Consider the following 15,422-nt stretch of genomic DNA (forward strand, 5'->3'; position numbering starts at 1 on the left):
GTGACAAGTCACAAAAGATAAAGGAGCCAGTCTGAAAGGACTCCCACTGGCCAAATCTTGGAAAATTTGAGCATCAAACGAAAAAATGATAGCAAAGGATTATAACCTATTGAATACAATAGGACCCCAGGAGGACATATTTACATAAATAAATAAATAGGGCAGAAGGAAAAGCTCTTCCTTATCGTAGAAAGTCAGGGAAACACAAGGAATAATGAAGTTCGAAAAATCACCATTTCACAACCATCCGAGTAATCACTGATTCCAGCAAAAATCATCTACAGATGCTACAACCAGCAAATGAAAGTCAGGAAAGGAGCAGGATTTGACATAGTCTCAAATCATCTCGCAACAAAACATTAACTGTAAGGAAACACTACAGTGGAGAAACCCGGTAGTCACCACCTGAACCAATGCCCCACGTGGGGCTGCTGACAGCTGCATCCCTGACAGGGCGCTCTGGGACCTTCTGCCACAAAAGCACAACCTGGATCTAGTCACAAGGAATCCTACCACCCACACTCAGGAACGGTCACCCAAAGAACTGACTGGAATCTTCGAAATACAGGGGTAACAAGAGAGACTGGAGGAATGTTCCAAATTAAAGAAAACCTAGGAGACACAACAACTCAATGTAGTATGTGGTCCTGGATGGAATGCTGGACCACAAATACTTTTAATTGCCAAAAAGGACATTTCTGGAACAGCTGGTTACATTTTACTAAGGTCAGTACATTTAGGTAGTAACATTGTATCAAATTAATGTCCTGATATGGATCATCATGTGAATGAATGTCACTCCTCTTAGAAAATACACAGCAAGCCACCATGTAGAAGTAAAGGCATCATCAACTCTGAAACTTACTCTCAAATGGTTCAGAAACAAAATCGCATGCAAATTTTACATACATATAAACACACACACACACACACACACACACACACACACACACACAGAGGGGCAGGGGAAGATCGTGCACACGCATGTGTGGTGAAATAGAAACAGATAGGGAATCTGAATCTGAGTTATTTCTCTTTGAACATGAGTTCTGGCTTCTCAAAACAGACCTACCTGCCCCCACCCCCAAAAATAAACCCCACAAACTTTACACGTAATCAGCAATGAAGACATGAACCAACTAAGCCAAAAGTAACACAGTGAAATCTCACTTCAACTGAGTTGATATGGATTCGAGCTTGGTACCTCCTTTCGTTGGGTTAAAAATCAAAGACAAACCATAACGACCATGTCAAAAGTAACCCATAATCTCACATTAAACAGCAGGCTAGTCCTATTCTTTTAGTTCCAGAAATTTTTTAAAAACAAGAATTAAATAAAAACGGAAAAACCTGAAACCCTTGGAAAGTCTTTGAGCAAACCAGGAGGAAACAAAAATGTGGATTTCCAGAGCACAATACATCTCCAGGTTATGTAATGTCTACACTCACAACAGCAGCGTTTCCATCATCCCCTGACTGAAATACGAAAACTCTAAGGGAGCCGTGCAGTTGCTGAGACCCACACAGAGACAGAACGTGGTTCCAGTGTGGAAAGGCCGCCGGGAGTCCCTGCAGGCATGAACCTGACCAGCATCCCAGAGGACCAGGCCACAGTAGGGACGGGGACAGGTGAAGTGTCACAGACAAAAATGCACCCCACAGGTGGAGAAATCTACAACACACCACGCTGAAAGGACGGTGGAAAACAATCCTGTTCCCCAGGACCCCATCATCATCCACACGCACGTTTCCACGAATAACAGCAAAAAAAAAAAAAAAAAAAAAAAAAAAAAAGAGAGGCTGCAACAAAATAGCTACACGGAGAGAACCAGGAGTCACCACACCCACCTTATAAAATTGTCCCCAGAAGAGCAGCTGAGCATGGCCCCGCCCCAGTCCCCCGTCCTCAGAAAGGAAGACCCAGTAATCCTTATAATGTGTCAGACACAGCAAGCTGCCGGCCGCTCCCCGCCCTTCTCACACTTCCCTCCGCCAACCCCGCCAACCCCGCCAACCCCGCCAACCCCGACCCGACAGCCACCACAGGGGAGGCCTCCCACCCAGCCCTTGGGGGCAAGTCCACACAGCCAGGGAGCCAGAGGACCAGCCTTTCTCCCCCACCACCAGGATCCCTCCCAAGGATCCCGAGACAGGGGAGAGCCGGCAGAGCAAAACTCACGCGGCCAACATGCCTCAAATGAAGAGCTAGGTTGCTAGGATTATTTATGTAAAAAGGAACATCGGTTTTAATTAGGTGAGAAGAGGACCGGCACAGAAGCTAAATTACAGGGCCCAGACCAACCTGAAAACAAAAACGCCTGCTATATCCTGGAATCTTTCACTCAACTCTGCTTGATGTGTGACTTGTAAATTATAGCTTCGATCCTCAACACACAAGAATATACGTATTCAATTTTAAAGATCTGAAAATTACAACACAGGATCCTATGGGAAGCTGTACAGAGTGAGGGCCCTCTCCACTCCCTCCGTCACGGAGGGCTTTGTGGTCTGGCAGCCCTGGGCGTCAATTCCAGCCCAGGCCCTCACCAGCAGCGCAAACTGGGGTCATTCATTCCACCTCACCAGAGGCTGAGGTGTTCACACTGACCCAGAAGCCAGCACCTGCTGGCAGGGGGGATGTGACTTGGGGCCCTTCCCCGCTCATCCTCCCTCCCTCCCTCCTGCTCGTTGTCTCGCAAAATAAATAAATAAATAAACTTAAAAAAAAAGAAACTCAGATGGCGGTAGAGAAAATAGTTAACACCACGACTTCACCAGGTTTTCTTAAAGGACAGCATCGGCATTAACAGTATTTGGGGGAAAAAATAAAGATCGTATTTTAAATATCATCCTGTGAGCTTCCAAGAAAGTTATTGCTTTGTGGACGCACTTATTCTACTCTCCTCTGAAGCATAATTCCAAAGGTTCTATCTGACCCCCTATGACTGGAGGTCCTGGCCTCCCACACGACTCTGGCAGCTGCTGCTGGAGATTTAGATTCCAGCAAGAGCAAGGGCAGCACGGGAGAGGCAGCGGCCGTTCCAGTCTGCCATCTTCCTCGTTTCCCAAAATACGGCCCCAGATCCCCAAGGAAGTTGTCAGAGGAAATTTACAGTGATCTCACCTCAAGCCTGCGTCAGGTTTACAGTCAAAGGTTTGCAGCAGTTTGGTTCAGGAGACAGGTTCAGGAGAAGGGACCTACAGGCTGGTCCCTTCGGTGAGACGGGACTTCACACAATGCCATGAGGAAGGAGAGAAATGCCTGGCAATGAACCCTGCAAAGTTTGTTCTCGGGAACTACAGTTAAATATTGAGAAAGAAACACATACACAGACCAGCTAACAAAATGCTGAAATCAAGGACTCTGTCACAAAGCCCCTCCCCTGTGAGAGCAGAGGCAACCAACCCATCAGGGGACAAGTGAACTCAACTGCCACATGAAGAAAAAAAAAAAAAAACGTATGGCCTGGAAACCATCAAATTAGTATCAGTTCTCAAGGCTCCTGAACCCAAGACATATGAGGACAAGTGCAACAGCACTGAGACGGAGGTGAAATAACGCTAAAAGTCATGTGTGAAATACATCGTGGCTCTGTGCGATCTGGTCTTTCAGTCAGTGGTCGTCCCTGGCATGCCAGCTGTCATCACTGCGGTACTGAAAAGGGCGTTGAGGGCTGGAGATAACTTCTCATAGTTTCAAACAAGAAACATCTATTTGTTTAGTATCAGGCTAATGAGGAATTTATTCCAGTTATTTGGATGCCAAAATATTAAGTAATTTAAACTGCACAGACTTCATTACATGAGACTAATTAGAAATATTTATAATAACATTCCGGTCAAAGTATTGTTTCCCAGTATCTGTATGTAACTTCAGAACAAATAATAGAAGAATTAGACTTTGGGGCCTTTACCAAACTAATAAAATTATCCAAAAACTTATATATATATATATATATATATATATATATATATACACATTTACACACACATATATATATGCACATTTTTTCCCCTGTAGATCCTAGCATATCTGTCATGCAGAACAAGGACTAAGTAAATGCAAGGAAGAAAACGTAAAACTTTCAGAATCTGAATAAGCCAGGAGTGCCCTCCCATAGGGTTGCAGAGGTGATGTTCCACAACAGCTGGCAGTAAAGAAGGAATCCTTGAAAGGTGGATCAATGTCAGACTAGGAAGTACAAGGAATAAACAATGGAAAACAACTTCTTACAAGCATTTCACATGCATAATTTGCAAATTAAAATTAAAACACTTTGCCCTAGAGCACACATGTCATTCATACGTGTGACTTCGCATATACTAGGGGACATGGGTTCTTTTAAAATAGATTTCAGGGACGTCCCGGGGGGCTCAGTCGGTTGAGCAGCAGACATTGGGTCAGGTCATGTCCTCACAGTTCACTTTGCGGGTTTGAGCCCCAAATGGGGCTCTGCATCAGGCTCTCTGCTGTCAGCACAGAGCCTGCTTCAGATCTGCTGTCCCCATCTCTCTCTCTCACCCTCCCCTGCTCAAGCTCGCTCTCTCTCTCTCTCTCTCAAAAATAAACATTTAAAAAAAATAGATTTCAAATATCAGTGTCTGATATATTCCTACATTCCTTCTTGCTTTGAGACCACCATTCCACAGAATCCCAAAGTGAGGTGTTTTCCAAGATCTATACATACATACATAGACACGAAAAAAAAGAAGATACCAAGAAACCCTATCTAAAATTATTCAAGGATTATACTTTCAAATTTGAATTGTGTTTTTCCCAAGTTCAAGAATAGCTTTATTTTGTGGTTATGAATCTTAAATGCGGGGACTAACGCTTTATAAATGCATTCATCAATCATCAATACTGCAGCAAAGTCAGTTCTACCTGAGAAGGCCCAAGAACAGAGGGCTAATGGCCTCACACAGAAACAAATGTGGGAATAACACCCTCTGCCCCAAATGAAACTTATCCTTAGAAATTCCTTCTGTAACACCAGGAATACTGAGACAGTACAGACCATCGCATATTTACTACTCTTCTATCTGGACAGCGACAAAAACTCACCAGAGTGGGTAAATTTGAAGCAGGAAAAATGGTGACTGTTCATATCTAAAGATAGGGCTTAAGTCAGCAGACTTGACTTACATGCCATATGGATTCCCCAAGTTAACGCTTCTTGCAGAACCCAAGAAAAGGATATTTATTTCCTCATAACTACCTTTGAAGTTTCCCTAGTAATTACACAAGTTTGGTCCCACTGGTCAAGGCAGTCTGGGGGACTACTGTTATCTTTCAAATCAATAGGAAATCTTTTGGAATTAACTGGGTTTTGCTCTAGCTTAACTAGAGAAATAACTTAATTGGATTTGGGTTTTGTTGATATCTCATTGTTTTAAAACTATTTACATTTCCTTGATTACTAGTGGAGCTGGCATTTATTTGTGGTACTTCTCTGAATTATCGGTTTGCCTGTTTTCCTTATGGATTGTCTTACTGACTTGAGGAAGCCCTTTTTTTCTTACAGGTATAGAATTCTTTGATTTGTAATGAAATGTTTACTCCCAGTTTGTTATCAGCCTTTTTTTTTAATGTTTTAAATTAACATACAACAAAACTAATGGGGGGCGGGGGGTGCAGGTCTATGTATTTTAACACATATAATCAGCAACACAGCCAAGATACAAAACAGTTCCATCATCCCCCAAAATGCCCCTCATGCTGACCCTCTGTAGTCATGACCTTCCAAACCCTAACGCCTGGCAATCAACCAATCTGTTCTCTCACTGTCCTGTCTGTTTGAGAATGTCACAGAAGTGGAATCATTCAACATGAGACTGCCTTCCTTTACGCAGCATTAACTGAGTGGGGTGCACCACAGTTGATCTGTTCACACCTACAATGTTTGAATGCTAATGGCAACATAAGACTGCAAAGGGCCCCCAACCCTTCCCAGCAGCAGGATGGTAACAGCAGCAGACCACGTACTTCTCTTCTGGAACTGCAGAGAAAGAGCAGAGGGTTCGCAGAACTGCCAGGACTCTGCAGAAACCCCTCCTAAAGAAAAGCCAAGTACAATTCATCACTGTCCCTAACAGGACCACAGACTGTAAGAAAATCAGCCTGATTAACTCACATGAACACCACTAACCCAAAGTACCCTAGACCTAGAATCTATTCTTTACTTCGACAACGTCTTCATTACGCTTTCTCTGTCAGTGTAACCACTAAAAGGTACTAATTTATGACAAAGCCCAAATAGAGTAATGCTTCCAAAATACAAGATTTGCTCTGCAGATTTCTCCACATTCCTCACCAACCAGACAAGAGTAGACATGTGGCTAATTAAAACAGTCAGTAATCTAAAAGTCAAGTATATTTATCACCAAAATGAAGTTCTTTATTTCCACAGCACATCTGGCATTAGACCAAATATTACAGAGTCACAGGAAAAAAAACAAAACAAAACAAAACAAAACAGAAGCTACACCCTTTCCCCAGCTTAACAATCTGCCACATGCTTGGAAAAGTCTGCACACACCTGCCCTTCTGCCCTGGACATATAACCTTTCCCAGAGAGCAGGTGGTTAGTAATTTGGGTTTCCAGGGGCTTCCTCACATGGAGAAGAACAAAAAGGAGGAAATTAAGACCAAAACTATTCAGTAAGCACACTACGTGTCCCCATCCATGAGGAAGAAGTGAAAATGAGTACTTGTGCACTTGCTGACCATTACACAGCAGAGATGTGTGCCCACGAACAAGAATGTCTGCAAGGAAGGCTTAATAATGTCAAAAGGTTGGGAGACGACACTGGAAATTCTAGCCAGATATCTCCTTTTCCTCTTTATAAACTGGCAGAGATGGAGTGAAATCAGGGTCTCGCAGGGGCTGGGCACTGTGGTGAGTGAGGAGGCAAAGGTCCCAAGAGGCAAGACCTCCACTATGGCCACAGGAGGCCCAGAGACGGTGGGGAGAGGAAGGCGGAGGAGGGGAAAGCAGCAGCAGCAAACCAATGCTTTGCAGGGCCCTGTTCCCAGTCCCTCCCTCCTTTTCTCCTTCTTGGTCCTTTCCCCTCAGTTAAGAGGCGCTGTGACAGGAACTCCCAGGTGGCTCCAGTGAGTAGTACATCAGCCAGGATTCCTAAGTGCCAAGGTCACCGAGCAGACTCCCCATACATGCTCATTTCCTTGCCCACCGCTCTGCTAAACAGCTCATCCACAGAATCTAGAGTAGGACGAGACAGAGAACTCTGTCCCGCTATCTAATCCCGCCTGCCCCTCTCTCCAACCGTGGGCCCATCCAGATCCCTGCCTGCCATCAGCTTCAATGGGGCTGAGAAGCAAGGAGAAGTTATAAAAGATGGCACTCTCCATCCACAAGACAAATAACACAGTCACTGCTGGCAGCTCACCCAAGTCCACTCAGATGAACACTTGGGAGAGGAAGGGATGAGACGGACATCAGAGCAAGCCACCACCTTCCACCAAAATGCACCGCGAATCTCCCTCCAACCCACTTCTTCTCTGTCCACGGAGTAGCTACTGTTCCCACCAGTGGCACTACTGACATTTGTCAAGACAACGCACTTAAGGAAATAAAAACCAATTCATTATAAAATTGAGGAGGAATGAAGGGGGTTGTTAAGACTGCTTTTTATAGTAAAACACAATTCATCCCTATCAACAGAAGTGATTTTTACGAGGCAGTAAAGTGTGGCTATTGATTAAGAATTTGACTTTTCTCTGGAATTCCGCCAAGAATGTCAGATAAAATTTTATTTTCTCAGTACAGGAATCAAGTAAATTAACTTAAAATAAATACCGGATACAGCTGACTTACATTATGACAGCTTCAAACACACCTTGCACTTTCAGTTAGAAACAAATCCCAAATTTATCATAACATTTCAAAGGTCTAGAAAGACCATCCTAATCACTTTTCTTTTTTTTTTCAACGTTTTTTATTTATTTTTGGGACAGAGAGAGACAGAGCATGAACGGGGGAGGGGCAGAGAGAGAGGGAGACACAGAATCAGAAACAGGCTCCAGGCTCTGAGCCATCAGCCCAGAGCCTGACGCGGGGCTCGAACTCACGGACCGCGAGATCGTGACCTGGCTGAAGTCGGACGCTTAACCGACTGCGCCACCCAGGCACCCCTCACTTTTCTTTTTTTAATGTTTATTCATTTTTGAGAGACAGAGACAGCGACAGAGCATGAGGAGAGGAGGGGCAGAGAGAGAGGGAGACACAGAATCCGAAGCAGGTTCCAGGCTCTGAGCTGTCAGCACAGAGCCCGACACAGGGCTCAAACTCACAAACCCTGAGATCATGACCTGAGCCGAAGTCGGACGCTTAACCGAATGAACCACCCAGGCACCCCTAATCACTTATTTTTAATATACATTTGAGGAACATAGTTAAATCACAGGCTTCACTTTGAACTGAACCACTTGTGTCATTTATATCTTGCTTAATCATTTAAATCGTTAAAATGGCTTCATTTGAATCTTGGATGGCTAACCCGCAAAGGGAAAAATACAATATCCTGCGTCAATAAGTCAATTTACAAGGTCTCAATGAGAAGTTTCTTTCAATGATTGTTTTACTGTGCTTTGATTTCTTGAAAGTCACTTATGGGATTATTTTTAGCTATCTCTTTGCTTTCCTCTAAAACTGAACCTGAATGCCACCAAAAAAGGAGAAACTGACATTCTCAAATAACATTTTCTTTGACTCCTTTTTTCAAAATATTGAAGGTAACAAGGACTGAATTCATAATACAATAATTATTATTAGTGCTCACAGAGACCAAAGCTGCCAGACTTCTAAATATACACAGATGTAGTGTGGCCAGCTTGAGGCCTCCACTTATGTGGTGTTAGCAGCATAAATATGAAGAAAAGCATCCCTGAACGCTCCATGAGGAAATCATCATATCGAAACACAGAAAGATATGCATACTGCTCTGTCACTAAGTAACAGACTCAATTTTCTTCATATGTTCTGTTGGAAAGAAGGGCTGCAGCCAGGAGTTCAGAATAAGATCTAATGAAAGAAACCCAACACGATGGGCTGCGATGCTTCAGAATAACCACAACCTTTATTCTCTGCACATTCATCTAATGCCAACCTAAAACATGCCAGGCAGGTTAAAAATAATGCATTTATGTAAGTACCCCCCCCCCCACACACACACACACACACACTCTTGCAAGGTTAAATAGAGAGCTCTGAAAGAATGATTTATTGCCACAAGAATACAGCCCCAAAATAGATTGGCAATAAAAGTGATTGGTCCCAGGGGGCTTGAGAACTAATGTAAGCAAAGTCCTGGCCATGACAGGCCTCCAAGAAAGAGTGTACCACAGTCAGGGGCGCACTTTCTGGCCCTGACCCCATCCTTACTAGAATTACACTCTGAGCAAGTCACTTGACCTCCCTAGAAGCCTGATTCCCTTTCTGTAAAATAAAGAAACTGGACTAGCTCACATCTGTGATCCAACCGCCCCCCCCCCTTTTTTTTTCCTTTTGAAATCTGCTTTATCTTTCCTAGAACTGAGGTCTGTGTGAAGGGGAGAAGTTTGAAATTCACTAACACCTGTGGAAAACCTCAGCTGCCCTCTAACACAGCATCGCCACATATTTCTGCTCAATCCAATTTAACACTAATTGACCTGCCTGCTGGTGCCAGGTTTATAAAAAAAGGAGAGTCGGGATTGTCAAAATGGATGGGAAGTCTCTGTGCCAAGGACCTGAGTGGGGAATGAAATGGCAACATATGAGGTAAGACCTTGATTGAGGTGGACGCTGGGTGACACAAAGCAGGGGGAAAGGGCAATCACTGCTCTGAAGCCATGAGCTCTCCATGGAAAAGTGGAGAATAACCATCAGGTGCTGAGGGCTCAGAGGGAACCACGGAATCCGAGTGGGAAGCAGCCCCTGAGCCATCCCCCCCCCCCAAGTGCAAGCGCCCTAACCCCAGCACCTCTGAGCCATCTCCCCCCACCAAGTGCAAGAGTCCTAACCGCAGCACCCAACTCTGAAGCTTGGCAGGTGGTGGTGCCCCTGCTGAGCACTTCCAGTAACAGAGAAATCACATGGCAGCTGATTTTATTCCCGAACTGCTCTAATTGTCTAAAAAGTCCTATTAAGCTGAAGTCTTTCTCCTTGCATCCAACCATGGGTACTAGTTTTCAATCCATGACTACAAAGTTAAAATTTAATGCAGGACAGAGAAAGGATAAAAAGGAAAGAGAATAAGGTAGCCAAGCAAACAGTTCCAGGGCTGAGAAATGAAAGGCAACCAACAGAAATGCTTTGTCTAGGACACCTTGGCAATTTTAACCACCAGGCTCTTTTTGGAAAAATGTTCACACCCTAATCTGTCCACCGCAGTCAATGAGAACCTTTTTCCTGTGTTTCTCCATCTTAGAAAAGAATGTCAGATTTTACTGATGGACTTGGCCTCTCCATTCAGTCATCCATATTCAATCAAAGCAGACAAGGAGCCCCCCACCCACCCCCGTCTGAGCCACTCTACCAGGTGAGGTCCCTACCCACAGTCCTGCTTCATCTGTCCTGACAGGTCCAAACCCCCCACCCCACCCCCCACAAATTCAACTGAATGGTCCCTCTCTACCCTCCGCTAGACATCACTGTCCTAGATGCTGCAGCCAAGATCTAGGTCAGGGATTCAGAGCTGCCCAAAGGAGGGAAAAGCACTTTAAAAAGATGTTCCAGACTTCCCCTGGGATGGGACAGTGCAACTGCTGCTACTTAAAATCTGCTCTGCCTCCTGATTCCAGATCAAACAACTAAAAGGATGGTTTGTCAAATCATTTTGGAGGCTGGAAGAAAGGAACAAACCAGTGAAAGCATTGCCTGATTTTGCCCGAAACTGAACATGGACAAGAGTCCGGGCACGGAAGCAAGCACAGGTGTAGGCATGGCCACCAACAGACTTATCTCCCCAGATAAATCCTGGGAAGAGCTACACTGACAGGGAGCAAGTTTTCTGTGGGCATTCAGTCCACCCTAATGTCTTTTGGGCTCTTCTTAGCAAAAGAAGTAATTTCTCTACTGTGCATAATAAAGATGTAAGAAAGTCTGGTCTCACAAGCACCAAAAATTCCATCTCCAGGGCACAGGAGCCTTTCTAACAGAGAGAGGCTGAATTCCGCACAGAATCTATTATTCCGTGACAGGTGGTAGAAACAGAGAAAAGACAGGCTAGACTTTAGCTTCAGGGCATGAAGAGAAGACGTCCCAGTTCTGCTGTTAGGAGGTAAAAGGAGGCTGCTCAATCCGGCTAGCTAGTTGCACCCCCCCCCCAAAAGCGGGGGGGGGGGGGGGAGCTTTCATTTGAAGGAGTTCATGTTTTCCTAAACCTTTGCTTTCTGCAAGGACCTCACGCGGAGAGAGAGAGAGCACTAGGAAGTATATTAACCCCAAGCTGACACTGTAGAGTCGGTGTATGTCAGTCCCAGCCACATCCAATCTGTTAAAACGACTCAAAAATAACCCCGCTTGGCAAAGATCAAGAAAACGAGAGAAAGACCGTGCTACACCAGGCATCTACTGGCACTAACTTCTACCTCCGACCATCGCCCTCCCGCTGCAAACTGCTTCTGGTGACCCCGAATACCGAATTTGAAAGAGGCCTGGAAGAAACGTGAACCGCCGGCCACCAGCGCGCGCCCCATCATAGGCCGCTCCCCAGACGTCCCAGCCCCGCCGTCCTCACCAGCACCCAGCACACGCCCTCCGCCCGCCGGGCCCGGCCGCAGACCTGGCCCGCCCTTCTCTGTTCTCCAGCGCGGAGTCTGCATCCTCCCGGCCCCGCGCCCGCCCGATCAGCGTGCGCTCCGGGCTTCGGGCCCCCGAGGCCATCGCCGCCGCCGCCCGCTCCTCCGCTGCCGCCCGGACGCGCGAGCAGACCGGACTGGGGCGGGGTAGGGGGGGGCGGACGAGGGGCGCGGGGGCGCGGTCCCGACTCACGCGGGATCTGGGCCCAGGCTGGAGGCGCCGCCGCGGGGGTCCCGGGGACGCCCTGTCACGCCCCCCAGACCTCCTCCCCGCGGGACTGCAGCCAAGCTCACCTCTCCCACGGGCACCCCCTCCTCGCTGGAGAGACACCCGGCCACCTGGCACTGCCTCCACCTCCAAGCCACCCAGGCAGTGCTCCGCGCGCCTGGCTCCCCCAGGGCCGCCGCGCTCCCAGATGTCCCACCCGGGCCGCCCCCGGAGACAATGGCTCACCCGCTTCCCGGCCCGCCGCGCTTCAGCTCGGCCACCTCCCCCCTCCCTGGGCAGCGGGTGCCATGGCTTCCCCGTTTCACAGAAGCCTAGGCAGCGGCCAGGGAGGTGACAGGCTGGAGGACCGAGCAAAGAAACCGGGCTGCTAATGGGGTCGAGGAGGGGCCAGGTACAAATCGGCCACAGAGACCGGCCCAGATGAGAGCCGCTCTCCCGGGTCCGGCCCCGCCACCCGCGTCCGCTCGGCCTCCGGGGCAGGGGCCTCCGCCCTCACCGTCCCCGCCGCCGACTCCTCGGCCCTCCCGCAAAAGAGACAAAGAGCCGGCGCCCCAACCCGTGGAGCGGTGGCCACCGGGGGCGGGGGACGGGAAGATTTTACCCCGGAACGAGGGGCGGGCGCAGGGAAGGGCCAGTCGGCGGCGTCCGGGCCGAGCCGCGGCCCGCGGGGCGGTGCGGGCAGTGGGACACGCCGGTGGAGGTCCGGGAGACCGGGCGTGGGGGTGCAGCAGCCCGGGCCAGAGCGCGCCGGGCCCTACGAACGGGCGAGCACCGGGCGCGCCGGGACTCGCGGACCGCGCCTCCGCGGCGGGCTTGGCCGAGCGCGCGGACAGCGCCGCAGTTGCACTCACCGGATCGGAAGAAGGCCGCGATGTCGGCCAGGTCCTTGGCAGCCTCCTCGGCCCCCTCTCCCGCGCCGCCCCCGCAGCCCGAGCCCGCCGCGCTGGCCGTGGCGGCGGGGCCGGAGGACGCGGCGGGGGCGGCGGCGCCGCCGCTGCTGCCGCTCATGGCTGCGGCGGCGCCCGCGGCCGCGCCCGGCTCGGGCCCCGCGCCCCTAGCGCCGCGTGCCGCCCGCTCCGCGCCGGGCCTGGCGGCGCCGAGCGCCCAGCTGCCCGCGCCCGGCGCGCGGACGCAGAGCCCTGGGGCGGCAGCGGGCGGCGGCGGCGGCGGCTCCGCCAAGGGAGCGCGCCCACATAGACGAGGACTCCGCCCGGTAGCCGCGAGCCGGCCGCGGGGCGGGGACGCGGAGCCACGGCCTCGGCGGCGCCGCCGGCCGGAGCGCGGGCAGCAGCGCGCGCCGCGCGGGACACGCAGTCGCAAGGGCGGGGGCCCGTGGCCGGCAGGAGCTCCGGGATCACGGGCGCCGGCGGCAACCGCGAGCCTCCATCTTGATTTCAAATGGGGAAGGAAGGAGGGGGAGGGGGAAAATCACGGCTGAGGGAACCCGGGTGAAAGGAAAAGGGAGAGCAGGGAAAGGAGAGGAAGGAAAAAAAAAGAGGGGCTTCGGGAATTTCCGGCGAACATCGTCAGGGACCCGAGCGTGGGCTCGGCGGGTGGGCGGGGCCTGGCGGGAGGGGCGGGGCCGCGCCCGGCGACCGGACGCCCGGAGAGCCGGCGGGCGGCTGCGTGAATGCTCAGGGGCGCTTCTAGTCCTCCGCCCGGGTAGCTCCAGCCTTTGGAAGGAGCAGGAACGCTCCCACCAGCGGGGGCGGACCTTTCCTGCGGCCGGCACGGTCCTCCGAGCGCTTGAGCTGGGTGTTACAGACGTCGCTCGCGGGAACGGGTGACTCAGGCACCGGGCTGGCATTGGCACGTAGACCGGGCTCCATAATAGTTGTTGAATGAACAGAGCGCATGGAAACAGTCCCAGAGGCGAGTGGGGCACGTCTGAACTCCTGGGGGTACAAGTCTTCTCGTCTGTAGAATGAGAGTCCAGACTCACAGCTCCTGTCCTTATTCCACCAAAACGTAGAGAATGGGGAAGGTGGTGAGAGCTGGGAAAACCGAAGGAAATGAGGAATGGGTGACACCCACCCCGCTTTATGGGAGTTCTGTGTCACACCAGAATTTGACAAATATTCAAGTACAAAACGTTTTTGACGTGGCTGCGAGAGGAATGAGCAGAAGGTATGGGTTTCAGAAGTTAAAGGATCCAATGCTGAGAGTCAGGAACATTGATTTAAAAAAAAAAAAAGAAAAGAAAACACGGATGTTGAAACCACTGTAATGCATACGGGAAAGGAACAATTAAATAAAGGGTGGGTAGTGGACACCAAGTTTTACACTGTCAGAGAGGGAGGTTACAGGTGAACAAGACGAGGAAGCTAAATGAGTCTTGTGGTACTGGGTTAGAGTTGGAGACATCGGTATGAACCCATGATGAGCTTAATACAGATATATAAAAAGATCTGCAGATATGTGTCTATGCATGGGTTAGTCCACATACATGTATTTCCTTGCTGTGTCAGCTGAGTGGACTTAGAAATTAACACTCCAGGAACAAGCAGTACACCTGGCACTCGGATCTTGTTTTTAACACCATTCTCCAGTAAAAAAAGAGGTCTCCTTGGGGAAATGGACTACAGCAGGGAATATACAAGATGAGCCTGGAGCATCTTGTTCTGCCAGAAGGTAAGGAAGAGGTCAAAAAGAATTTTTTTTTTTTTTAAATCGAGAACAACAAGGAAGGAGTCTGTCAAAGGGCCACAGGAGCCAACTGAAAGAGTTTCCGATGGCCAAAACTGGAAAACTTTGAGCAACAAAATAAATAAAACAGTACTTGATTATAACCCAAAGTGTAAAATAAGTATCCATGGCTGCATACTGACCCAAATAAATGATTAAATAAGTAAATAAATGAAGAAAATAAGACAACTTTCCCATGAAGTATTTCAAATCATTGATGTAGATACTCTGCCCTCAATGGGATGGAATAGAACTCTCCTGTCTTTAACTATGGTCGGTACATAGTGACTGGCTTCCTAAGAGTAAAACATGGAAAGAGGGGAGAGTAGCTTTACAATGGAGAAACCTAACAAACGCTAATTTAGCCGGCAATCAAGGTTAACATCAGTAGCGATAAATCATGTGGATGGTATGTACCCTTGATCTGATGTAATGAAAATGGCACTTTACCTCTGTGGTCTTCCTTCCAAGAATACATAACCCCAGTCTACGCATGAGAAAAGCATCAGACAAATCTGAATCAAAGAACTCGACACACTATCTGACCAGTATTTACCCAAACTGTCAAGGTCATCAAAAATTAGAAGAGTCAGAAAAACCATCACAGCCAAGAGGAACCCAAGGAAACATGACAACTAAATGTAATATAGTATTCGTGATGGGATCTTGGAACCAGAAAAAAAAAAAAAGTATTAGTTAAAAACT

General features: G+C 48.7%; 1 protein-coding gene across 1 annotated transcript in view; it reads right to left on the reverse strand.

Moving 5' to 3' along the window:
- TRIO (trio Rho guanine nucleotide exchange factor) overlaps nucleotides 1-13,040 on the reverse strand; it is a 353,108-nt gene extending 340,068 nt beyond the window's left edge. Inside the window, exon 1 of the mRNA XM_042953023.1 lies at nucleotides 12,884-13,040. Coding sequence (XP_042808957.1) covers nucleotides 12,884-13,040 — 157 coding nt within the window. The remainder of the gene's footprint in view (nucleotides 1-12,883) is intronic.
- Nucleotides 13,041-15,422: the final 2,382 nt, after the last annotated feature.

This window comes from Panthera leo, chromosome A1 (genome assembly GCF_018350215.1).
Source record: "Panthera leo isolate Ple1 chromosome A1, P.leo_Ple1_pat1.1, whole genome shotgun sequence".
NCBI classification, from domain to species: Eukaryota; Metazoa; Chordata; class Mammalia; order Carnivora; family Felidae; genus Panthera; species Panthera leo.